Source organism: Setaria viridis, chromosome 1 (genome assembly GCF_005286985.2).
Source record: "Setaria viridis chromosome 1, Setaria_viridis_v4.0, whole genome shotgun sequence".
Taxonomy (NCBI): Eukaryota; Viridiplantae; Streptophyta; class Magnoliopsida; order Poales; family Poaceae; genus Setaria; species Setaria viridis.
The window spans coordinates 41,300,494-41,324,252 of record NC_048263.2 but is presented as its reverse complement, the minus strand read 5'-3'; the positions used below and the strand labels follow the sequence as shown (position 1 = coordinate 41,324,252).

Genomic DNA, 23,759 nt, shown 5'->3' with positions numbered 1-23,759 from the left:
ACGAAAGCAGCTTATCCATTTCCTCTGTTTTTTTTTATTTTGGGGGGTGAAGAACCCAAGAAGAAAATCTTGGGTGGCTGATTCATTGTATTCTGGTAAATGATGATACCTGAGGGACACATTTGCGTTGTGGCCTCTCCTCTCCTCGGCGGTTGCTGTGCCTTCGTTTCTCCTATCCTCTTTTTTTTTTTTTTTGAAAGGGTTCTCACCAATCCTTGATGAATGTTTGGAAGAGCACTAGAGCTTCTGAGATCATGGGATGACATTCGTTTTCTTTCTTTCGCCTTGAAATTTAGAGTATTTCCCATTTTTGTTTCAATAAGCTTCGTTCGTTGTAAAGCAAAACTTGCTTGCACGAATCTTGAAGACCGCCAGCAGAGCAGACCTCCGAGAATTCCAATCGATTCCAAGCCAAACAAAACCCTAGCTGAGGAGGAGGAGGGAGGATTTGGCCATGGACTCCGCCGCCGCCGCCGCCCACAAGCGCAAGCGGCCTGATGGGGAGGTCGACCTCTCGGCCGCCGACGCCGTCGAGGTGCTCGACCTCCGGGCCGGCAAGCGCCTCCTGCTGGCCTTCGAGCGCCGCCTCCGCGACAACCTCGAGGCCCGCATGAAGTACCCCGACGACCCCGCCCGCTTCGCCGACTCCGAGATCGCGCTCCACGCCGAGGCCGACCGCCTCCGCCTCCTCGCCGGCGCCCCCGAGCTCTTCCCCGACCTCGTCCCCATCGGCCTCGCCTCCTCCCTCGCCTCCCTCCTCACCCACGACAATGCCGACCTCGCCGCCGCCGCCGCTTCCCTCCTCGCCGACCTCACCGACTCCGACGACCCCGACGACCTCGCCGCCGTCCAGGCACTCGCCGACGCCCTCGTCGAAGCCAACGCGCTCGACCTCCTCGTCCACAACCTCTCCCGCTTCTCCGAGGCCGACCCCGACGAGGCCGAGGCCGTCCACAACACCCTCGCCGTCCTCGAGAACCTCCTCGACCTCCGCCCCCACCTCGCCGACAAAGTATGCGACGGCACCAAGCTCCTGCGCTGGCTCCTCTCGCGCCTCAAGGCGCGCGAATTCGACGCCAACAAGCAGTACGCCTCCGAGATCCTCGCCATCCTCCTGCAGAACAGCCCTGCCAACCAGAAGCGCCTGGGCCAGATCAACGGGGTCGACGGCCTGCTTCAGGCGGTTGCCATGTACAAATCCAGGGACCCAAAGACCTCTGACGAGGAGGAGATGCTCGAGAACCTCTTCGACTGCCTCTGTTGCGTGCTCATGCCCCTGGAGAACAAGGAGAGGTTTGTCAAGGCTGAAGGCGTTGAGCTCATGATTATCATCATGAAACAGAAGAAGCTGGCGTACAGCTCTGCCATCCGCACGCTCGATTTCGCCATGACCAGGTTCCCGCCTGCGTGTGAGCGCTTTGTTGATGTGCTTGGCCTTAAGACTGCTTTTGCGGCCTTCATGGGTAAGGCAAGTAAACCTTCCTCCGTTCCCTTCCGCCCTCCCTCTTCTTCTGAAATCTCAGACGATCCAGTTTATTCATTTAATCTGTTTTCTGAAATGAGTCTGTTAAAATTCTTCCACAGATTCCCGTCAACAAGAAGAACAAGAAAGAGAGTTATCAGGAGGAGCTAGAAGAGCGTATCATTTCAATTATTGCCTCATTGTTTGGTAAGCAGGCAAGTCTATTCTGGTGTTGCTTTATATAATTATTCTGTTTATATCAGATGAATATCAAGAAGTATTCAACAGATTTGTCAGTCAATCTAATTTCCTAGGGGCAACTCTGTGGATTTAACCTGTATATAAATATTCCCTTATAATATAATGGTGATCGACTAGAAATCCACTCATCATGTAAGAACTCTAATTTGATTTTATATGTGGATTCCCCCGAAGTAATACATTTACCTGCATAATAGTATCTCTCGGAAGATTGCCATTGCACAGGTGGATTTAATAGTTTCTCAAACAGTTGATAGCATGCAAAAATTATGTTTGCACCTCACTTGATAGCCCGTAACAATTGAATTTTATAAGACCAACCAGCATCTCATTTGACCATGCTGTATTTTAATGGTCCCTGTCTGTGATTATCTGCTTTCTTTCTGTGATTCAGTTGTTTAATGCAGTTTCTCATGTTTGGTTACCTGTCTTTAGGTGGTATTATTAAGGGCTCACGAAGGATGAGGCTACTAGGAAAGTTTGTTGAGAATGAATGCGAAAAGATAGACCGTCTGATGGAGTTTTACACAAGGTATTTGTTGTGCAGAAAAGAGGATTGCTTTACCTTTTCAGTTCATTTCTTGATTGCTGTTATACTTATGCTGTACAGGTATTCAGACAGAGTGAAAGAAGAGACTGAGAGGCTTGATAGTCTTGATTTGGAAGATTTAGAGGTGCCTTACTATACCTTGTTGCCTTGATTGTCATCTCCAATCTGAGCAAGCAACGAATTCTTAGAATCACATTCCTGTTTATCCCAGATGGACGATGATGAGCGTTATAACCGAAAACTTGAAGCTGGGCTTTACACATTGCAGGTATTGGCATCGTGACATGATAGCTTTGTATCTGATATGTTTTTTCAGCAAGTGTTGGTTTCGTTCTTGTTTACCTTGCGATGCTTCTGAACCAAGTCTGCATATGTTTCAGCTAATTGCGCTTATTCTGGGACACATCTGGCACTCTGGGTTAGTGATACTTGTTTTGTTTTCTCTGTTACTTTGCTTTGCCGTGCAGAGTTGGATTTGAATGCAAAGCTCATATTTTATGTTTTGATCTCCCTCACTGAATTTCAGGAATTCCCAGATGAGGGCAAGAGTAGAATTGCTTCTAAGACAAAACAAACTTACGAAGCAAGATGTGAAGGACATACTTGAGGTGCGCGGTTCATCTTCATGTGTTTGCCATTGCAGTTTGCTTCCAATTTAGTTTTGATGGGTTATACTGGTCCTGAATTTGTAGCACTGTGGACCATTTATGTTGCTTGGCGGTAGCCTCAGTGATAGGGTAGCATTAAGAGCAAAGCCCTTCTGCAGTAACAAGGTTATCTTTTCTGATGGTTTTGCATTGCAGGAATATCATGACAACATTGGGGACTTGGATGGACCTGAAGAGAAGGAAAGAGCACAAGCGCGGGCCAAGGAAATTATAGCAGTGTTGTGATGCGCGTGGTGGGCTGGAGTAGTTGGTTGTAGAGCAAGACGAGAGAGATATAGTGAGGGTTGAGGAGAAGAGCAGTCAGGTAGTGTAGATGTTGGATGGCAGAAACAAAGAGAGTAGGTGGCCTGCTATCTGCTGATAATGCAGCTCCGTATTTTGTTTGTGTTGTATTATTTTTCTTGTGTAAACATTCTCTATAACTATGAAAGAAAAAACCTATAATCATCTGATATTTGGATCCATGAAAACGTTAAGCGATGATGAGCGGTGGTGCTGGACCTGACACACTGTAGGTGGCATGTTAGTGTTGTATCCATGATTGGCATTGCAGTTCATCGCGCCTATCATCTGGCTCTCTGGGTTAGTAATATGTTACTTTGCTTTGTTATTATTTTTCCAGAGTTGGGATTGGGATGTGAGTGCTGTAGGTAATTTGGTTTGGTTTCTGGGAAGGGCAAACAAGGAAAGATGCATGTTATCCATTCCAGAGTCCTGTTGCTGCTGCCTGTGGTGTGGTGACTCCCAGTCTCCCACTCCTCCCCTCCGCCACCATGTATTATCCCCACCTCGCCGTCTCCGTCTCCATGGCGGCGGCGGCTGCCCACCCCTTCCTCCGCCGCCCCTCCTCCTCGGTGCCATCCCTTCTCCACTCCACGCCGACGTCATGGAGGTCGAGGAGGAGGGCCATCGCCGCCGTCTCCGTCCAAGGCGACGACGACGGCTTCTTCACCGTCGACTTGGACCCGGACGACTACGCCGCTGAATCCGAGTCCGACGACGACTCTCCGTGGGAGGGCGCGCTCGTCTACCGTCGTGACGCCGCCGTCCACCACCTGGAGCATGCCACCACTCTGGAGCGCCTCGGCCTCGGCGACCTCTCCTCCAACGACTCCCGCGCGCGTGCCGCCGCCATGGGGCTGGGGGCACCGGACCAGCCTCAGACCCCCGTCCTCGTCTCCCTCGACGTCACCCGCCGCCGCGCCCGCCTGCGCCTCGACGGCATCGTGCGCACCGTCATCACCCTCGGCTGCTTCAGGTTGTCTTCACTGCCAGTGCTTTGCCTTTGCAGTTTCATCTGTCTGTTTGCCTACTGCCACCACCCACACTCCTTTCTCATTCATGAATTCTTGTTATGCTCCTGTCCTACCACATTTCTCCAACAGAGAAAACATCTCATGATTTTTCCAATTCGGTTGATGAATCCTCGTATCTCATAATTTTTAGAGTAAAATGCACCATAGGTCTAGGTCCATTAACTATTAACTTGTAAGGAGGTGTCATCTAGGTCCACGAACTCCGAAAGTGCATTTTTGGGTCCATCAATCGTTCACTGTAAATCCATACCCCTTCACATGAGCATCTAGCGTTGACTTGGCATCCATCTCATCTCCCCCTCTCTCTCCCCTTGGCATTTCATTGAACATGTCAGCGGCAGCAGCGAGCGCCCTCGACTCGCCGGCCCCACCCGACCGAGACGGCGAGCAGAGCGAGCGGCCACTGCGGGAGCCGAATGTCTTGAGCGCCAACGGCGACAGATGCGACGAAGGTGGCAGAGGGGTGGGAGGTGAAGCAGATGAAGAGATCTGTGCCACTGCCGCCGACATGTTCGATGAAATGCCGGTGGGAGAGAGAGAAAGATGAGATGGATGAGAGAAGATGGCCATTCAGCCAGCCACATCAGCGTTAGATGCCCATATGGAGGGGTATGGACCTGGGGTGAACCACTTAACAAGTTGATGGATAAAAAATACACTTTCAGAGTTCGTGGACCTAAGTGACACCTCATGCAAGTTGATGCAAGTTGATGGACCTCTGGTGCATTTTACTCTAATTTTTAATACTTCTTTTACCTCAAAAATCAGCATACTAGCCTTTAAGCCGCAAATGTCGTGTATTTGTCATAGATGGTGATCAGCCAAACTTCTTGTTCGACCGAAATGCAACAGGTCACAACAGTTTTAATGCACAAGGCACACTTAATCACCTCGATGTGTTACTAACATAATATGCTCCTTTTCTTTCCCCAGGTGTGCTGAGCCAGCACCTCAAGGTATATTTGCCAATTTTTCCCTCTTATTGACAGAGGACCCAGTAGAGGAACCTGACGTAGTTGACCTCGGCACGATATATGAAGAAGACACTGCTAGCGGTGCTGGCACCCTGGGTGAAGACGACCAAGATGTCGACTGGGATGACCGCCTGCACTTCCCAGCGGGTGACAAGGAAATTGACATCTCCAAAAACATCCGGGACATCATTCACCTGGAGATCACCATGGATGCAGTCTGCAGCCCTAGTTGCAAAGGCCTGTGCCTTGCCTGCGGCGAAAACCTCAACACCAGCAGCTGCAGCTGCAGCAAAGAGAAGCCACGGGAGCCCAAGAACGTGAAAGGTCCAGGACCTCTCAAAGAGTTGTTGAAACCGATCCAGAAAAGATGATGATGCAAACACCACATCTTATTGTAGGTAGTAATGAGTTTGTAGAACTAGCAGCAGTGCCCAGTTACTACATACCTTTAAAATTTTTAAGGGAATTGTGTCAAGTTCAGCTCCTAGTATAGAATGTACTCCGGTGTTGTTGGCAGCAAATGGATATGTTCAACGTTTTGCCCACCTGGTTGGAGACATTTTTTTTTTTTTTTTTTTTTTTGGGGGGGGGGGGGGGGGGGGGGGGGGGTTCGGTTCAGCACTATATGAGACCCTTCTACAGTTCTACTAGCATCTTCCTATGGGAAGACACCAATTGGATTCTCTTCCAACCAACAAATAAATATCAAAACTATAAATCTGGAGACACAAATAGAATGTAATGTGTGCTCTACCAGCAATCGGTTTTTCATCTTCTGCACCAAAGAACAAATACAAGTAGAGTATGATGTATCTGTTAGGTCTCGTGTCAGCTAGTAATACAAGTTGGAATACAACACGGCAATGTAGCAACATTTGGGTGAGTACAGACAGGTCGGCCACTGATCCTTCTTAGTTTGGTTGATACAATACAACAAGCGTGCTCTCCGATACATGAGCTCATTTTCACTTCCCTTCTTCTATATCTGTTCTCCCAACTATATTAGATGTCTTCTGCGAAGTGAATTAAAAATATGTCGCAATAAAAGAGATGAAAATCCTGGGAGCACCACAAACACTCTTCTTGCTGCTTGGGTCTCAAACAACTTGCCTCGCTCAGGAGATCATGACGCCCACTTTCCTTGCGAAGTCGTCATCATCATCCTCCAAGTCATCGTCGTCGTCTTGGTACTCCTGGTACTCATTATCCTCCTCAGCGTTGACGTCAGCTGCCTCGTAGTCATAGTCTTCTGCTGCTGCCTCTACATCCTGGTGCTCCTCCAGCTCTTGACCTGCGGCAGTGTTGGCGTCAGCCGCCTCGTAGTCATAGTCTTCCGCTGCTGCCTCTACATTCTGATGCTCCTCCAGCTCTTGATCTGCAGCTTCATCGTCGTACGCCACATCGTCTTCGGGATGGAAGGCTTCCTCTTCAGCTTCTTCTTCTTCTTCTATATTGCCCTCCATGTTCTCCCCAACCTTGTCGTTTGCTAAGATCTGGGATTCTTCGTCCACTCCTGCATCATCATCATCTTCCTGTATGCTCCCAGAGTGGGCAGCAGCATTTTCAGAAGCCACCTCTCTTTTTCTCTTCAGAATGGCACTTAGTGGCTTTGGACCTTCAAATGGAGCAGGCTCCCTGCTCGGAATTATTCCTGAAGTCATACGAGATGAGCTGATGCCCTTGACAATGGCATCTTCTCCTGATGAGCTGCCAACACCCTTCTTTGCTTTCAACTCAGCAAGGCTCTTTGGACCAGCAAAGTTCAATGATTCAGCATCCTCAACAGTACTTGCCTTCACCACCAAGCTCTTTGCACTATTACCCGGTATCTCCTCAGCTGATCTGGCCTTTAGCCTTTCATGAAGCTTCCCTCGGAGGTCCGAGTGCTTTGGTGGTGACAGTCTGCCTCTAGGCCCTCTATCCCACTCCTTCTCCGAGCGTGACCCAAGTCTGTCAAGGGATGTCTCTCCAGGCAGTCTTATTCTATCACGCAATCGAGATCGGGAGAGGGGGCCATCATGCTCTTCACGTCGCCAGCGATGTTGGTCATTACGTTCACCCTCAAGGTACGCGTCATTCGCATCAGGGGCCTCAGTGGATCTTGAATTATTATTGAGCTTTCTTTGCTTCAGTAGCCTGTGGCGCAAATCCGAACTACTGGCAGCCACAGCAGGCATAGGTTCTCTGTGGGAGATCCTTTTCTCTGACGACAACCTCTCGGCTGAACCTCTGTGTGACCTTTCTGGTTCATAGCCACCATGCGTTTGCCTCGTGATCCCAGTACCATTAGTACGATGGTGGTAACTGCTACGGTTTCCCTTGAATGAATGTTCAGAGTCATCATTGACACCGCCAACAAGAACACCAGAAGCAGCGGAAGGTTCCCTCACAAATTCGCCCACCTCCATACCATCCTCAGTTAAGTCATCTTGGACTGGAGGCTGAGGTTTGTGATGCTTTGTTGAACCAGATTGCGCATAAGAATTACTGTGATTCTGAAAAATTCTTGACAAGTGATCAACCCTACTCGTCACATGTTGCTTCTGAAGTGGTTTAGCATCATGAGCGCTGAGCTTCGACTTGTCCGGTATGCCTGCAGGCGTATTCTGTTGTGGTGAAGGGCTGGGTTTTGTCCACGAGTTCTTCAACTGAGGATTAGGATGCAAAGCAGGGGTGAAGACCTTGGCAGGCGCCACAGGCTGTGGAGCAGGGTTCCCAGCAGACTCTGGCCCGTGCGAGAAGGCACACCTGTCCCCTTTTGCGCACATGCCTTTCTGAAAGTAATAACACGGGACAGCCTGCTTCGCAGGAACAGATCCGTGGGCTTGAGCTGGAGCAGAAACTTGGGGCGCAGGCTGTTGAGGAGCCCGCGGAGTTGTTGGTGCTCCGAGCAGGTTGTCCAAGGGCTGAAAGGGAGATATAGCATGCTTCTTCTGTTAGTAATGAATGGGATTGAAGAAGAATGGTAGGGAGGAAGGCTAGGGAAGGGAGTACCGGGTGCCTGAATGAGCATTTAGGATTGGCGCAGTTGCCATTGAACCAATACCAGCAGTCCCTGGGATTCATCCTGGCAGCATCGCTATGACGGAAGTCGCATTCACTTCCCTGCATGCAGGAGATGTATGAGGGGTAATTGCTAGAAGCTGCAGTGCCATATATGGATCTAGCAACTAGAGTGGTGAGAGTAAGCAAGCAGATCTAGTAGGAGGCTAACAATAGCAAAGCAGCGTATACGCATGTATTTGATTTGATTTACAGAAGGGTGAATGCTGGGGTAGCTAGAAACTAATAATTGTTACTTGAGCTAGGAAAAGGAGCTAATACGCATATAATTGTTACTCGGATGAGATGAATAAGAAGAAGTGATCTAGAGTAACTAAGGCATGCAGAGGTAGAAGTAGTAGTAGTAGGTGGAGAAATCGATGGATCCATCACCTTGTCTTGCGAGAAAGAAAGAAAGAAAGAAAGAAATGAGCATAGCAGTGGGTGGTAAGTACCTTGTTGCAGGTCAACGGGGAGGCGAGGAAGTAGATGCAGTCGGTGTTCCTGCGGCGGCGCGCCTCCTCCTCGTCGGGGCGGGCGGCGGCGGAATCCATGGATGAGATATTGAGATGCGGGGGGGGAGCGGGAGGGGGAATCCGAATCCGGCCAAAAGGTGGCCGCGCTGGATGGAGCTCCCTCGTCCTCCTTCCTTATTTGTAGCTAGGAGTAGTAGATAGATGATGCTGATGAGTGAGCGAGTGATTGATTAAGCAGCAGCAGGAGGAGGAGGATTTCCATCAATTCCCTCTTTTTTTTTATTTGTTCCCGAGGAGGATGGGACGGGATGGGATTTGTTTGTGGTCAGCAGTCAGTGCTCTCTGCCTCCTCAACTAGGGCAGGCAAGGCAAGGAAGGATTTGCAAATCCAAGTGATAACCTTGATAGGCTACTGCCTCTGTGGCTGCCTGCTACTCCTACTACACTAGCCAGCCGATCGATCCCGGCTAGATCTGCATTGCATGCATACATGTAACGGTCTGCTCTCTTTGGATCTGGTGATAGATACTTCCTCCTGCGCTTGATTTGGTAAACAAAGGAAAGGGCTCAAACATACAGGCTCGCTTTTGCCTTGCCTTCCTCATCGCATCATCATAAATAAAACAAGCAAAAGATGAGATGTGTCTGAATGAGGCCTGGCCCACCCGGTTCACAGGATAACCCACCCACCCACCCACAGGCCACGGCACAGCACCCATACATGATAATACAATACCTGCGCAGGCAACACATCAGCAATAAACATCAATCATCAGTCCCTTCAATTTTCCCAGTATATTAGCACATCATGTAATACATACACCACAGATAGACAGACAGACAGACAGAAAGAAAGAAAGAAAGAAAGTTTCATGTTTGGTTTCCCTAACCAAAACAACAATAATACACAATTAATTCTGAAACTATACATTGGACTGCAGTCAACCGCTGCCCAGCCATGACTCAAAATTGTGCATCAGCCCACCCCAGTTAAGAGCAATGCTGTACAAGTACAATACAAGGCTGCCATCCATCAACCAACGCCTCTACCCGATGTTTGCCACAAAGGGCACCAGGCGCTTGTGATCCCTCTTACGCCCAAGGGCACACGTGTCCAGAACCCGTCCAAGCAGCAGCCTCGTGTTCTGCAGCGCAACATCTCGCGCCACCACTCCGCTATCCGCGGCGCTGCCACCGCTTTGCCCCATCAAAGACCCCAATCCTGACCCACCAGCATATTGGAGCGGTCCACTCCTAGCCTTGAAAGACGACATGCTCTGAAGAACCTTCTCCCCAGCTCCATGTCCGTTCTCACCAAACCCAACTTCCTCGCTTTGCCCCCCAGTCACGCCGCTGCAGCTCCGCAATAGGGCCTCCAGCACATTCAGTGCCTCCGAGCATAATGTGCTCTCCACTAGTTGCGACACAACATTATACACCTGGGGTATCTGGGATGGATCCACGGGGGTTTGCTGCAGCAGTGATTTAAGCATCAAAAGAACCACTCGCTGGTAATCCAAAGGGCCCCTCTCCAGCAGCCTCAGCAGGTGCCCAAAGGCCAACGATGAGTGCTTAGGGAACCACTCCGCACAAATTGCTGGCGAAGCTCGCGTAAAAAGATCTTCCAACGACATGATCTCCCCGTACGAATATGCTCCGAACACTTCGGCTAGATCATCCAAAGATTTGGCACGACACCATACTGAAATATTGGATGCCACATAGTAAGCTTTCTGGTTCTGCTCTTGCAGAGGTGAGGCTGGCCCAAGGGAAGGTGCTTGTACTTCCTTCGTGAGCTGCAAACCGAGCCATGGAAGAAGGCCTGTGATGTGCATCAACAACCTAGTCTCGGGGCTCCCAAATATAGAATCACATGTAGGTATCGTGATCCTAGATAGCACCTCAATTGCAGATCCATGGCTAACAGTGGACATGAGCCCTTTCAGCACCAGCGGCTGCACCCCTTCGAAAGCAGGGACCTTCCCAGTCTCGGTTACAGATAGCAATCTCTCTGAAGTAGTTCTAGACTCCAGCCTGTGGAGGTCAGTTACATACCCACTGATGTCAAACTCATCACGTGGCATGCTTGAGAGCAAAACATTTTCTGTTGTCCGGTCACGGAATGTCAAGCGATCAATTACCCTACAGAACAACTCGAGCACCTGGCAGTATATATGCACAAAGTCGGTATGCATCAGTGCAACACAGCCCCAAAAGAGTTGCGGGTAAAGTATAACCTTCTCAGGCTCCATGTTCTCAACCATAACTTGTAATGTCAACAATATCTCCATCGCAAAACCCAGCACAGCTGGAACAGGATTACCCAAGCATCTGTGGATGCATCTCAGGAGCAATACACAGCTATCACTTTTAACACTGGGACGCAATGCACGATATATCTGGTGCGATCGACAAGCCAGGTGACGAGATGTGCACTCCATGGCCCACTTAAGAGCTTCAGAACCCCAAGTTTCACGAAGGTCCCCCTGAAAGAAAATAGCACTAACCATGCTTTGCACAAGTGCTGATAAGAGTGAAGCGCTAGGAAGTTCGGTCCGGACAAGGGTAGGATCCTCGTTCTCCCACATCAGGCTGCCCCTTTTAGACTGAATGTATTTTATCAAGCTTACCACATGATGCTTGTTCTCTCGTTCACTACTTTCAACCTCATATAGTTCAAGATGACGGCCAGCAAGTGAATAGAGGAGATTCACGAGCAAGTCCTGGCAATGCTCGAGCACAATGTCTTCTGAGCTATCCATCGAAACACATGTGACATGGAACAACAGAGGTAAATTTTCACGAAAGTCTTCATCATTTTCATAGGCAATTTCAGCCAGAAGAATCAAAGCTATGTCAGCACGCGAAAGCAAGTGTTGGTGCCCCTGCAATGCTGACTGGAGCTCATTGGCGTTGATCCCATGAACTCCACTGCCCCCTTGATGCAAAATATCATCGGTTGAGTTTGGGGTGTCAAAGTAGTAGTCACCACTATCTCTGGAAACATGACGGCTCCTCAGATTACCAGCAGAGCTTCGAACACCCATCAATGGCCCTGACATATTCATTAATGCTGGAAGCAGCTGGCCTGATCGGCCTGCCGTGGGGTTTGGAATGCTTACCTCAGGAGCCAATGGGCTCAGTGGGCCAGATACACTTCGGCCAGTAACTGCAGATGTCCGCCAGCTCAGGTTTCCACTGACATTTCTGACGGCACCATCAAGGGAACCACGAACAAGAAGGGGGGACATGTGAGGCTGGCTATCAATGACTGTTGAAACCTGAGAGGCAGTAGGCCCTTGAGAAAACTCCAATACAACATTTGCAGAGACATCAACCTTCCCAGGCCTGACTGGTTCCTCATTGTCCTCGAGCATTCTCTGAGATAACTCACAGACCAAGTGATCAATCGTCTGTTGTGGGCAAATCCGAGCAAGATAAAGGCTGACACGCTTTGCAACAGAAAAGTAAGTAGCAAATGCACCAGTGATCTCTGCTGATGGATTGGCATCACAGTCCTCGATCCCTCTTGTGATCAAGAAGTTCAAAACTGGGATGATATTGCGAGTATTGCTTGCAACAGTGCTCCAAAGTTTCTCAATCTCATCAGGAAACTGATCACCATGTTTCCATGTCACATAATAAAGACTTTTCAGTAACCTCTCACTCCAGCCAGATTCCTTTAGTCTCACAAAGTTGAGATTTTCTATCCAAGGAGCCATGCAAGTAAGGACCTGATGCTGTGCAATAATGTCCACTGCATCAAGCTGGCGCTGCATTATCTCCTCACATAGATGCTCACTGAGCTCAGGATGGTCCTTGGCAAGCTTTGAGGACAGCTTATACTGGAATTGTTGGTAGGAATCCGGGAGGTTGCCAACAACAGAAGCCCGGTAATGCCCAATACCATCAGTATCATCCTCAGCCCATTCACGAAGAGAAAGCGTCTCCAACATCTGGAGGGCACTGTCACGGATCAGTTTTGTTTGATCAACCACCTTGTAGAGGATCAAGCTCACAAGTCTCTGGATTTCACATTTTGGAATCTCTTGACGCATGTAGACTTCAGCCAGAACACTGAAATAGCCATCTGCAATTAGAGGATCTGGAGAGTAGCACTGCAAATTATTGATAAAAATCAGCGCCATCAAAAATTAACAGCTGGTGGCACGCACATAAACAGAATAATGCCCAAGTCATTGAAAACATATCATATACTTTTTAATCAAAGTGAAAAGTCTGTTTTGCCTGAAAGAAAAGAAACTTCTTGAAGGAGATATGAAAGAATAAACAAAGAATGCTACTCAAAGAAAGAATAAACTTTAGTGTAAATTAACTTGTGCAGGATAAAGCAGTTAGCTCAGGATTTAATTTATGCATTGGTCTGATAAGAAAACTTTAGCATGAAAAATTCTTAGAGCAAGTGTAACTATTCCATTGAGATATATGATTTGAACAACATCGCAAATATGTATATAGTCTACCTGCTAAGATATTCAGAAAGTGGACATAACAAATATAGGCAGCTTACCTGATCTATGCAAGCAGGAAATAGGTCCAAATTTGTCTGCAATATATTCTTCAGTGCGGTTTTTGCTAAGAGAACTCGAAAGTGGCTAGTTTTCTGTTTGTCCCTTCCACCAAAACGTCCTCCATCAGTATGCTTTGAGTACGACGGAGTTCGTGGATCAACTGGTGAATGCCCAAAAGGTGCCCTTGTAGATGGTTCCATGAATAAACTATTAATCCATGATATCACCCGGCCAGTCATCTTTCTTGCATTATCATCAAAACAAGGCCCGTAAAGCAATGAAGCAACAGCATTCATGGAAGCCCAGTTAATAGCTTCCAACTGCTCGGCCATTTCCCTGTCAAATGCAAGTTTGTCAAGAGATTCCCTTGACCTAGTATGCTGACTAGTTTTATATCGCTCAATTTCACGGCGATAGTCACTGCTGCTTTCCTGTCCCCATGAACTACCAGAATCCTCACTCCAGGTAAGAAGAAGATCAAAAAGCCTCTTACGCATTCTGTTGTCAAACCGTTCAGATTTTGCATCAATAAACTCTGGACCTAGATATCTCAGGACAGATGCTAATGCATATCGCAGAGGCTGCAAGTCTTGAAAGCTATCGGGCAATGACATGTTGATTTGGCGGTATGTTTCTTCAATGAACTTTATAAAATGCAGACGGAGCACAGGCTTCCGACTAAGCATCCCTGGCCAAACCTTCTCAGCTATCATTCGGTGTATATTTGCAACATGAGTGCGCAGGTCCTCGCGGCGGGACCTGGGATTCTGATGAACCAAACACAATAAGCCATCAGATAGAGAGTATTTGAATAACTGTGCCTACAATCTTCATCTACATGATTTAAAGAGATGAGTATAGGGTTTTTCTTTTGTCAATTTAAGTCACAAGAGCAATGCCCATTCTCAAGCAATAAACATACAGATGTCAGAAATATGGGTACCATATTTTACAAGTTACAATACAAGTTAGTACTACTATTGTATGTGTTAGGAGAAAGTTCACTGAATTTCATTAATATACTGACTTTTAGGAGAAAGTTCAGACACTGTACCTTCCATTTAGGTTTTCCTTCTGCTTCTGATGACACCTCCTCAAGAAAAGCTGACAGCTCACCAAACATGGTTTCGCATACTTCTAAATGCGAGTGACCAAGGGCAGATGTAGCAGCAAGCTGCAGACAAAGAAATCATCCAAAGGGGGGAAACAATTCTAAGTATATGTTCACTACTCACTAATCAGATAACTGTAGAATATGCTGAAAGTGCATATTCAATTGGAGTTTACTACACAGCAAACCTATTGTGGAAGCCAAACAAAGAAAACGGGTAGGAAGGACAAGAAAGAACAAACTGCAGTAATATGCGATTGCAACGTAATATGCAAGGCAGGATAAAACAATGCAAAATTAATCGTTGCATTAACTTACTGCATATCCTTCTGAACCATGACGCAGTGATGGAAAAATCATATGGAAGACTTCTCTTGATGCTCTGAGGGGAAGTTCTTCTCTATTATCAGGTGGACAAGAGCATGCAAACATGGCATATATCAACCATTGGTCAAGTTTAGTTTCAGTATCTTGTGACTGCTGAGCCTTTCCACCGAGTTCAACAGGAGTAATCTGTTCGAGTCTCCTAATGACCTCTACTCTGTAGAGTTTTACAGTAAAGTTAATAAGACAACCAAATATAGCGCATCATACAATCAGTGCAGAAAATAGTGTTTCTATGGGATGAGCAAGCGCCAACCAGTTCTTAAAAGATACAAGCAAACAAGGAAAAGCGATTGGGCCTGAAAGAAAGAGTCCAGCTGATTTCTAGAAAACTAATATTGTTCTGAAACAAAAAAAATCATTAATAAACCAAGGCAAGGTTGTGTATAACCATTCCATTTGTTATATTAGGCTCTCAGCCAACTATCCATCGGTACCCACCATAGCACCAGGTCATGACCATATTCTGAGCTTCAGCCCAAGATGTAACTACTAGTTTTTGGATTCAACTATTTAGTAATTAGTACACCAGATTGCAGGAAAGCAATGCCCGATTGAACTCCAGAACGTAAGGTCAAAGTTGGCATTAGAAGGAAATAAATAAGAACAAGTAGCATTCACCATATAAAATCGTGCATGCAAAAATTCCAATAAAAAACAGAGTTCTTACCTTGCATCCTGCACAGAACTAGGACAAAGTTCAGCTGCATATTTCACAATTTCACTGAGGTAGCGCGCCCATCTGCTTTTATCTACACTCTCCAAAATGGATTGAAGCGTCACATCCAAAGGAATAGGGTCCATTTCACGTCTTAGATCATAAGGCCGCCCTGGATCCCAATAACAGCTTTGAACAATGTCTTCCTGTGAATTAATAAAGACAACTTTACGTTGTGGTATCCTTTCTTGTGTGATCAGAGATTGAAAAGAAAAGGAAACAAACAGTTTGATGATAACACTTGTTCCAACAAAATCTTAGGCCCACAGGAACATGGTAGCTCCATGGGAGTTTCGGAGGCAAGAGAAAATTACTATTGTGCACCTTTCCTTTCCTAAGAAATTTGAACAATTCCAAACAAGTTTTCTAGCGACTCAAAAGAAATTAACATCCAGAAAATGCCACATAATTTTTTTCTAAAAAAAAAGAACTCACCCCATTTTCCTCTATGATGTCAATAATAAATATTGGCTCTGGTTCAAGTTTCAGTTTATTGTCACCCCATTCATTTGCCGAGTAATCCCTGAGATCATTTTTCAGCGCTCGAACACATCGCAGTAACTCCAAGGCAGTGAGCCTTATTTGAACATCAGCAGAACTGAGAAAGACAAGGCCAACAGCATCCATTTCTGAGGCACGAAATTCAGATACATCCCTGGGCCTATGAAAAGGAGACCTCTGTAGCGCATCGCCTCCTATACTAGAGCGTCTCACATTTTGTATGTCTTTTGCCAAAACTTCCTCAGATAGGCATACTCTCCACAACCGCATCAGCTCCACCAGGCGTCCAAGTGATGTTTGAATTAAAAGAGGAAATTCATCAGGAAGTTTCAAGATAAAGTTGGCCATTCCTTTCAACACAGCAAACCTACGGTTAGGTAGGAATCGTACAATCCTGTTCAACACTTGCACCGCTTCTTCACGAACACCAGGGTCAATACTTATGCCATGCTGAGGTATAATCTCAGTCATTTTATCATTACGGCCCACCTCCTCTATCAAGTGTGGGATACATTTAAGCACAGACCTGAAGAGTGATCCCTGAGATTTATCCTTCGTTACATTATCTGAAAAAATAATGTTAGAAATCATAGAGTAAATAAGAAAATGATAAACAACTAATACATATTGCTCCCATCTTTTACAATTAATACAACAATTTCTAGAGCATTCTCCAAACGAATAGACAGTAACGACAGAACTTGCTGTAAGTCGAAATATTGCTACATATAATGAGATGTAGCAGCATACCGATTGTTGCCTTTGATGATGTGAGAAGTGCTAGGCTATACGCCTTGTTGCAAGACCTTAATATTGACTCAATTGCTGACTTCACCTTTGGAATATAGTGCCCAATACCAAACACTGAAATTTGAGAACAAAATACAGTTACCACATTTTCAGATAAAGATTAAGGTTAAGCAAAACAAAACTACCCCAGTGCCCTCATTACCTTGGAGAACATCCAAGCCAACTTGTTGATTTGATGGAGAAACAACAATCTCGAGCAAAGCCCTAAGACCAACAACTTTTGCTTCACTTAAACTATCCGGTTTCAATAATTCCAATATCATATGATTCATTGCAAAATCCAGGTTGCTCTGAGCTAAGGTCACACAGAACTCAACAAGTTTATCGTGCTGCACATCTTGAGTCAGCAAGCCTTTCTTCAAAACAGTAAGTAATTGAGAGGTAACACTGTCTAAACAATCCCATACATGATTTCGCGGTTGGTAATCCGCATAAACATTCAAATAGAATTTTACTAGTCGATGCAGACAATCCAATGCCATTGATCGATGATTCTTGTCCTGTATAATAATGAATAATTCAGAGTTATTCCAAAAGCATCACAAAGGAAGAATATTAGGTTTCAGTGATCAGAAACATTGGAAATAAAATATTCAGTCATGAAATGTTCTGATATCATCACATGAAATTACTGTTCTCGTCATCATATCATATCATGTCTACAGAAAAAAAAATTACCTTGAGATACTTATACAGGATTTCCATATGCTGGGAAAAATTAGAGTTGAATGTATTGGCATCACCAAGACAAAGTAGAAGGGTAACCAGTGGAAAACCGACCTGGAATAAGATTCAGCATTGTTTATTAATAATGTTACCAAAATAATGGGAGAGAGAGAGAAAGTGAGGAGCTTGTTGCTTTGTTCACCCACAAATTCTAAACATCGTTAACATGCTAAAGTTAACAAATAATTTTCACAATATTTCACACTGTGACATTCAAATCATCGTGCTCACAAACAGTGGAGCATGCAATAAGTTCAAAGTATGTTGGCCACCCACTTTACATTATCACATCAAATAGTTGACAAGATAAACCCAAGCATGAAGCATGATTGACTTATTGAGTTTCTAGGTTTGAAATTTAATGTTTCATGAAGTGCTTAGGATCATACATGAAATTTGATCATTTATCCAATTCAAGAGACACAAGCAATATGGTCGCCTTCTTTGCAAGAAAAATAACAATCCAACCATTTTCAGAGTCTTCCGAAGAGAAGACAACACCCAGACTAATAAGCAGAGTTAATACATACTACTATTTGTACAGATGCAAGTACTAAGTATATAACTAGTTTTATTTCATCAACTTACAGCAACATGTTTGCTCTGCTTATCCATCCAATACATGAGCTGGACTCTTATTCGCGTGACAGCATCATACCAAAGTGACAATGCAGGTTCTACACCAAGTGGAGGCCAATGGTTCTTTCCACCCTCTGCAAGTGGGGCAAGTATACTTGAGAGCATGTTGCACAAAGCATGTTGCAATTCACTCTTTCTTTTGTTGGGAGGACGATTTAGAGGATTTGCTTTTGCAATGAAGGATACAGAAGCATTCAGACCACCCTCCGTCTTCACCTGAAAAAAGTAAATGAGTTGCAGGAACTAAAATGTTGTATACATCTCTCTACAAAACAGAAATACATTTCTTATACCTAGCCATAACTTTGAAGTGCACAGGCATTGCATATGGCCATTTTATCAGCAAACATTAATTCACAGATGAGAAAGTGAACAGGTAACCAATCTCCATCTTGTACTCGTACAAGCAAATAACTTCGTATTGTAATTGAAATTAAAATTGAGTACTTTATGGATGCAGTGTGCATAAACAGAACCATAGGTAATTAGGTGCATCTGAGTAAACCACAACATCAATCCTGAAATAAGTAGTCTGGGACTATCATTTGCATGACTATTCTAACAATTTGGTCCATGGAGACTGGAGAATAGGCTTGGACATGGAGCACAGTAGCTCAATAGCAAGCAGAATTTCAACAGTCTATATGTGAGCCAAAAAATGCCAAGAAAAATAAAGACATGGACTTTGATCCTTACCAACTCCCTATCAACAAACACAAGTATGAAATTATAAAGCACTGGAGCTGTTTTGCTTATCATACCCCCAATTTAAGGTAGCGCATCCCATTGATTATGCTGAGTGTCTCACTTCTAAGGGCAGGTGTATCACTACGCCGTGTATTAAGCTCGATGAAGAACCTTTCTGTCACAGAGCTGAACCTGTATGAATCGAACATCGTAGGTCTCAGCAACTTGACACAATGCAACAGCTTCCATGTGATATTTTCAGTCATATACCTTATCCATGCGAGTCAAGAATGTAAGAAGCATACCTTATGCGTGATATAGCACCTAAAAGCTGCGCAACAAGATCTAAGAGTAGACCCCGCAAATCAACCAATGAAGGATACTCTACTTGGCTGACAACCCTGCAGAAAGTACAGAAGGCAGGGGACAAAATCAGCTTCCACAAGTATATAAACTCCAGCTGCCAATTAAAAGAAAAACAACAAAATGACAGGACCCAAAACGTGGGTGGATGCTGTTGAAATAAGACGGAAAACATTTACTATGCAGTTAACATTTGATTTTTTTTATTTTGATGAAATGTCAGGATAAAGTTGGGCTTATAAATGCAAAATACAAATTGGAGCGTTAGATGTATGCTACTTTTACCACTAAACAAACATGTTAGTGAAGGCAGTAAAACCTTACCTGTCTGCATTAATTATCCAATCGTATACAAAATTTTCCAGGCCAATCCAAAGTTTCTCTAGAGAAAAATGAAGTGCAAGATGTCAGTCGACTACTTTGAAAAGTAACTCCGCAAAGAAGTCAGAGAAGAAAAAATGGAAAAACAAACAACCTGTTATGCCCTCTTGTGGACAGTACTCGGCAAACCGAATGCAGGCTGAACAGAATATGCACTCGATAGCAAGCTGAGTAAGGACAAAAGGCAGCTATGAAATTTGGTAACAAGAGGACTACTTGCAGCTATGGTATAATTTACAGAATGTGTGTCTGGTGTTGTTTTATTGATATACAACTGATGGTAGGGAACTAAGTGATCCTTACTATGAAAGTACATGGTCAATTGATAACAAACCTTCTTTTGGTATGTTGATGCATCATGAAGACCTTTTGGCGATTCACTGCCAAATAGTTATGAATAACATTTCAGTAAAAAGTAAAGGACTGCAAAGAGATTTCTAGGGTTGGCACAACAGTTTGTAGGCAAGTCTAATCGGTAAGCCACAAAGCTGAATGTGAAATAATCGGAACCTAATATTATAAGGTTGGAGATTTCACTCAGCATACCTATCTCTCCACCGAAGAAGAGCTTCCAAAAGAGGTAAAGGTGTGTGTCTAGCAACCATGGCGAGAGAATCCAGTACTTGCTCATAGCTTGGATCTGATGGCCGGAGGTATTGTCCATCCTGTTATTTTCAAAATTAGAATTAGATAAGGTTTCTGCCCATCTTGAAATCTTGACTCCCCTCATGCTATATGAAAATCGTGTAATATCTCCCAAAATGAATTGAGCGCATCTGGTATTTAACTAAAGGGTATACTGTGCCTCTAAATGGATGTACATATCAAGATCAGTACTTCATTAAGCTTCTCCAGCATGGAAAAAACTGACTAACATAAGTTACAGATAAAACCTAGCACGAGCGTCTTCATTAAGCCTTCTCCAATGTAGAATTGGGCATCTGGACATGCAGAGAGGCTACCAAGCGAAGAGTGGTGTGGAGTTGAAGCGAAGAGTGAAGTGCGAAACGCAGGCCATGAGGTGGTGGGAAATGAAATCGTGGAATACGAATCGGAGATGGGGGGCAGCTGACCTGAGCCTGCGCGGTCTCGATGCGGCGGCGGGCGAGCGGGAGGAAGCGGGCGAGGAGGGAATCGACGATCTGCTTGGCGGCGGCGCCGGCGCCCATGTCGGGCGGAGCGCTGGGGGGCGTGGGTGGCAGCGGCGGGGGGTATCCGCCGGCGGAGGCGGCGGAGAGGTGGTGGGAGGAGCGCGGGGTAGCCATCGCGGCGGGCCCGGAGGCCGATGTCGAGCTCGTCAGGTCGGACGGAGGACACGGACTCGAGTCGGGTGGGGGCTTGTCCGTGTCGCCTCCTTGCCCTGCTGCCCGCTGCCTGCTGCTGCAAAAACAAAAACTGCATCCTTTGATTTGGCCATCGCTATACACTGAATTTATGATTCAAACAAACACGCCCATGACTAGATAAACATTTTGACGGCTCGTGCTTTTGCCTATGAACATTTTGACGGCTCATCGCACGGCTTAGACCTTATGCTTTTAGCGTAGTTTTTTTATTATGATTGTCGACGTTCGTTATGGACACACTTTTACCCCTATTTATCTTCAATATTGACATACAAATAATATTATAAGTATTGATCATACTCAATAATCGGACCATTTTCGCATATGTATTGTATTTTGGAGGACATGCTATTCTCACATGAAATTTGACTAAATTAGAGCATAATTAAATGAGGCACGGGACAAACGATGATCCAGAGAAAAACCAAAACTAGAGGTCCTAAAAGGGCCCCAGGCCGAGGCCGATCGGCCTAGGGTCCCCAGGGCTTCATTCATGCTCATCTTCGATGAGGATTCTTCCAAAACGACTTAGAGGCTAAGTTTCATAAGATATGGCAAGTTGAGTTCGGGATCAGAATGAAGGTAAGTGGCACTTTGGAAAGTTATCAAGATCCATCCTTATTCCGAGGTTATCGTCGAACCAGACCCACATGCAAGTGAAAATAAGGTTTCAAAACATCGAAGGAGACTTAAGCACAAAGAAATTGAAATTTTAGAAAAAATTATCCATGAAATCAAGTCAACCCTAGAGATATTCCACAGCCCAAGATAGCATGATCTTTCAGTGCAGATTCGAAGACCTAAACGATCTCTAATGAAGAAAGTTTGACTACCAAAGTTGTGGCCATCGTCGAGAGCTTCGATTTGAATATATGGAAAACATAATTTAGATTATGGAGCTAGGATATATGCCCTCAAAATACCTGCTGCGCAGAGAAGTCCGAAATTAGACGGATTATCTTGCGATGCTATTTTAGGAACCTTAACTTCGTTTCCAGGAAAGAATAAATACAAAATTTGAAGATCTTTTCGTGATACACAATTTAGACACCGGATTTGCCCTATTTGAAGTCCGAACGTGGGAGATATGACGTCGGGAAGGAAGGATTGTAAAAGGAAATTCTGGGCGAGTCAGATTTTATGGAAATCAAGAATGCTTAACTCTTAAGCAAGGAGCTTGTGCAAGGGAAGGTGGAGCACGCCCTAAGGCTTCCAAGGGTATAAATATGACCCCTTAGACGTCCCCAAGAGAGAGGAGATCAGATTCGAAGCAGAAGAAGCTGAGGAACTTGAGGGACAACCATCTACATAGAGTTGAGGGACGTGCAGTTGTCCGGATGCTAGCTTAGGCTAGGCTATGGCCGACGTGATCACCCTGCGAGGAAGATCCACGTCGGAGTTCATAAACTAGGATTCACAAGTTGTGGATATGATCTCGGTGGAGATCTTGTGATGAACAATCATTTATGGTGAAGTGATAGATTGGTTCCAATTCAATAGCGATCTATATATCTTCTTTTATGATTTCTCCTGTTATGAGTTTGCTTATTCCAATCTATTTACGTAGTAGATTGCATAGGGTGTTCTTGTAGTCATGGTGACTAGAATTGCATATCTGATCTATCATAACAGCTAGACATGTGCTTTATGTTCATGCTCTTAGACTGTTTGCGCTAATAGGCAGGATCATAACAGGAATCTGATGCTATGTAAGGAGGGGATTTCGGAAGTCAGACCGAAGGTGGTGGTTTAAAGATTCTTTGTATGAGAACCATGTGATGAACAATCATTTCTGTGACAGGAATCTGATGCGGCGGTCTTGGCGAGGTTAGAGGGCTGGCGGTGGGAGCAAGACGATGACCGGAGCAGCGCGGTGAAAAATAGAGAAACACGGTGAAAAGGGTAATGCTGGCGGCGGGAGCAGTGATTTATATGAAATTTTACCGTCTTCCTGAGCGCCACCTCCTGCCAACCTGCTAGCTTCCGTGGGGCTCGCCCTTGCCGGCGTGTGGCACGGCGGCGCCGCTCTAGATGTCAATGGCGCCCAGCTGTGGTGCACCCGGCCTCCTCTACTCTTTCTTTCTTTTCCTCTCCAAAATCTGAAAGTTCAGTTCAAAATTGCGACCAAAATTCAACTCAAACTCTCGGATGTCCTTTTAGCAAAATTGTAGAGTACCATATGCTCTACATTTGATTGATTTGTCTCAAGTGTTAAAGTTCACTCCATCCTTGTGAATTTCAGCTCCAAAGTCGGCTAGTGCTCTGCTCTTTAACTGAATCGTTCCCACCTTCATTCAGTTTCATTAGTGTCAAAGCAGTCCATGGACTCATCTTTGAATTCAAATTCAACAATTTAAACTCAGTGTAACCTGCCCAACAACTTCCGGAACTTGTTAACCATATAATAGGGGTTCCATCTTGCATGTTAAGGTCCAACTTGTAGATACAAATTCTTCCATAATTTTGAACCAAAACCTGCCACATTTCATTATTTTTCGAACTGAATGGCCTTTGCCATTCAATTAGTCAGGCATGTTGACAGTGAAACATTCACACTTTGAGCTTTGAGAGAAAAAAAATTGCATTCCTCTATTTCCTTGCCCAATAATTGTTTCAAATTGTTCTCTGAACATCCAAGAGTATTTAGGCTCCAAAAAGATCTATGTTTTTAATATGAAATCTCTCAGAATTCAAGCCCAAAGTTGGTCATCCCTAACTGTTTTCAGAGTTAGCTTAGTTTCAGGAGCTGAGCCACAAACTACACTACTTTCAATTTTTGAACCTCATTTGAAATATGGATCCTTTATTTTCT

General features: G+C 45.2%; 4 protein-coding genes across 5 annotated transcripts; 2 read left to right on the top strand and 2 right to left on the bottom strand.

The window, feature by feature from the left end:
- Window positions 1-213: 213 nt before the first annotated feature.
- LOC117841694 (uncharacterized) lies at window positions 214-3,393 on the top strand. The gene is made up of 8 exons (XM_034722171.2): window positions 214-1,468; window positions 1,585-1,669; window positions 2,159-2,255; window positions 2,334-2,397; window positions 2,485-2,541; window positions 2,654-2,691; window positions 2,800-2,881; window positions 3,077-3,393. The coding sequence occupies exons 1-8, from the start codon at window positions 455-457 to the stop codon at window positions 3,164-3,166; spliced, it is 1,527 nt and encodes a 508-aa protein (XP_034578062.1). The 5' UTR covers window positions 214-454; the 3' UTR covers window positions 3,167-3,393.
- Window positions 3,394-3,625: 232 nt separating this feature from the next.
- LOC117841695 (large ribosomal RNA subunit accumulation protein YCED homolog 1, chloroplastic) lies at window positions 3,626-5,776 on the top strand. Its single transcript, XM_034722172.2, has 2 exons — window positions 3,626-4,199; window positions 5,191-5,776. Exons 1-2 carry the CDS (start codon window positions 3,715-3,717, stop codon window positions 5,600-5,602), a joined length of 897 nt encoding a protein of 298 aa, XP_034578063.1. The 5' UTR covers window positions 3,626-3,714; the 3' UTR covers window positions 5,603-5,776.
- A 187-nt stretch (window positions 5,777-5,963) lies between these two features.
- On the bottom strand, window positions 5,964-9,344 carry LOC117841690 (zinc finger CCCH domain-containing protein 19). Its single transcript, XM_034722163.2, has 3 exons — window positions 8,729-9,344; window positions 8,226-8,336; window positions 5,964-8,137 (listed from the first exon to the last, which is right to left on the bottom strand). Exons 1-3 carry the CDS (start codon window positions 8,825-8,827, stop codon window positions 6,347-6,349), a joined length of 2,001 nt encoding a protein of 666 aa, XP_034578054.1. The 5' UTR covers window positions 8,828-9,344; the 3' UTR covers window positions 5,964-6,346.
- Window positions 9,345-9,508: 164 nt separating this feature from the next.
- Window positions 9,509-20,906, bottom strand: LOC117841689 (uncharacterized). Of its 2 annotated transcripts, XM_034722162.2 has the most exons (17): window positions 20,675-20,906; window positions 20,148-20,266; window positions 19,936-19,981; window positions 19,696-19,768; window positions 19,545-19,602; window positions 19,163-19,258; window positions 18,932-19,049; window positions 18,120-18,386; window positions 17,484-17,585; window positions 16,948-17,305; window positions 16,746-16,859; window positions 15,930-16,561; window positions 15,447-15,640; window positions 14,711-14,933; window positions 14,336-14,455; window positions 13,281-14,048; window positions 9,509-12,867 (listed from the first exon to the last, which is right to left on the bottom strand). In XM_034722162.2, exons 1-17 carry the CDS (start codon window positions 20,864-20,866, stop codon window positions 9,796-9,798), a joined length of 6,552 nt encoding a protein of 2,183 aa, XP_034578053.1. In that variant the 5' UTR covers window positions 20,867-20,906; the 3' UTR covers window positions 9,509-9,795. The 2 variants fall into 2 exon arrangements, with proteins under 2 accessions (XP_034578053.1, XP_072146741.1); XM_072290640.1 differs by lacking the exons at window positions 18,932-19,049; window positions 19,163-19,258; window positions 19,545-19,602; ... (2 more) ...; window positions 20,148-20,266; window positions 20,675-20,906 and having other exon boundaries at window positions 18,190-18,319.
- Between the last annotated feature and the right edge of the window lie 2,853 nt (window positions 20,907-23,759).

Coding starts and splice junctions, on each gene's coding strand:
- LOC117841689 (XM_034722162.2), bottom strand. CDS start 20,866: ATGGCTACCCCGCGCTCCTCCCACCACCTCTCCGCCGCCTCCGCCGGC. Junction 15,641..15,929: donor ACATCATAGAGGAAAATGGG/GTGAGTTCTTTT, acceptor ATTAATTCACAG/GAAGACATTGTTCAAAGCTG. Junction 14,049..14,335: donor AAGGAAAACCTAAATGGAAG/GTACAGTGTCTG, acceptor TTGGTTCATCAG/AATCCCAGGTCCCGCCGCGA.
- LOC117841694 (XM_034722171.2), top strand. CDS start 455: ATGGACTCCGCCGCCGCCGCCGCCCACAAGCGCAAGCGGCCTGATGGG. Junction 2,542..2,653: donor CTGGGCTTTACACATTGCAG/GTATTGGCATCG, acceptor CATATGTTTCAG/CTAATTGCGCTTATTCTGGG. Junction 2,882..3,076: donor ATGTGAAGGACATACTTGAG/GTGCGCGGTTCA, acceptor TTTGCATTGCAG/GAATATCATGACAACATTGG.
- LOC117841695 (XM_034722172.2), top strand. CDS start 3,715: ATGTATTATCCCCACCTCGCCGTCTCCGTCTCCATGGCGGCGGCGGCT. Junction 4,200..5,190: donor ATCACCCTCGGCTGCTTCAG/GTTGTCTTCACT, acceptor TTCTTTCCCCAG/GTGTGCTGAGCCAGCACCTC.
- LOC117841690 (XM_034722163.2), bottom strand. CDS start 8,827: ATGGATTCCGCCGCCGCCCGCCCCGACGAGGAGGAGGCGCGCCGCCGC. Junction 8,337..8,728: donor CCCCGTTGACCTGCAACAAG/GTACTTACCACC, acceptor TCCTGCATGCAG/GGAAGTGAATGCGACTTCCG. Junction 8,138..8,225: donor AATGCTCATTCAGGCACCCG/GTACTCCCTTCC, acceptor TCTCCCTTTCAG/CCCTTGGACAACCTGCTCGG.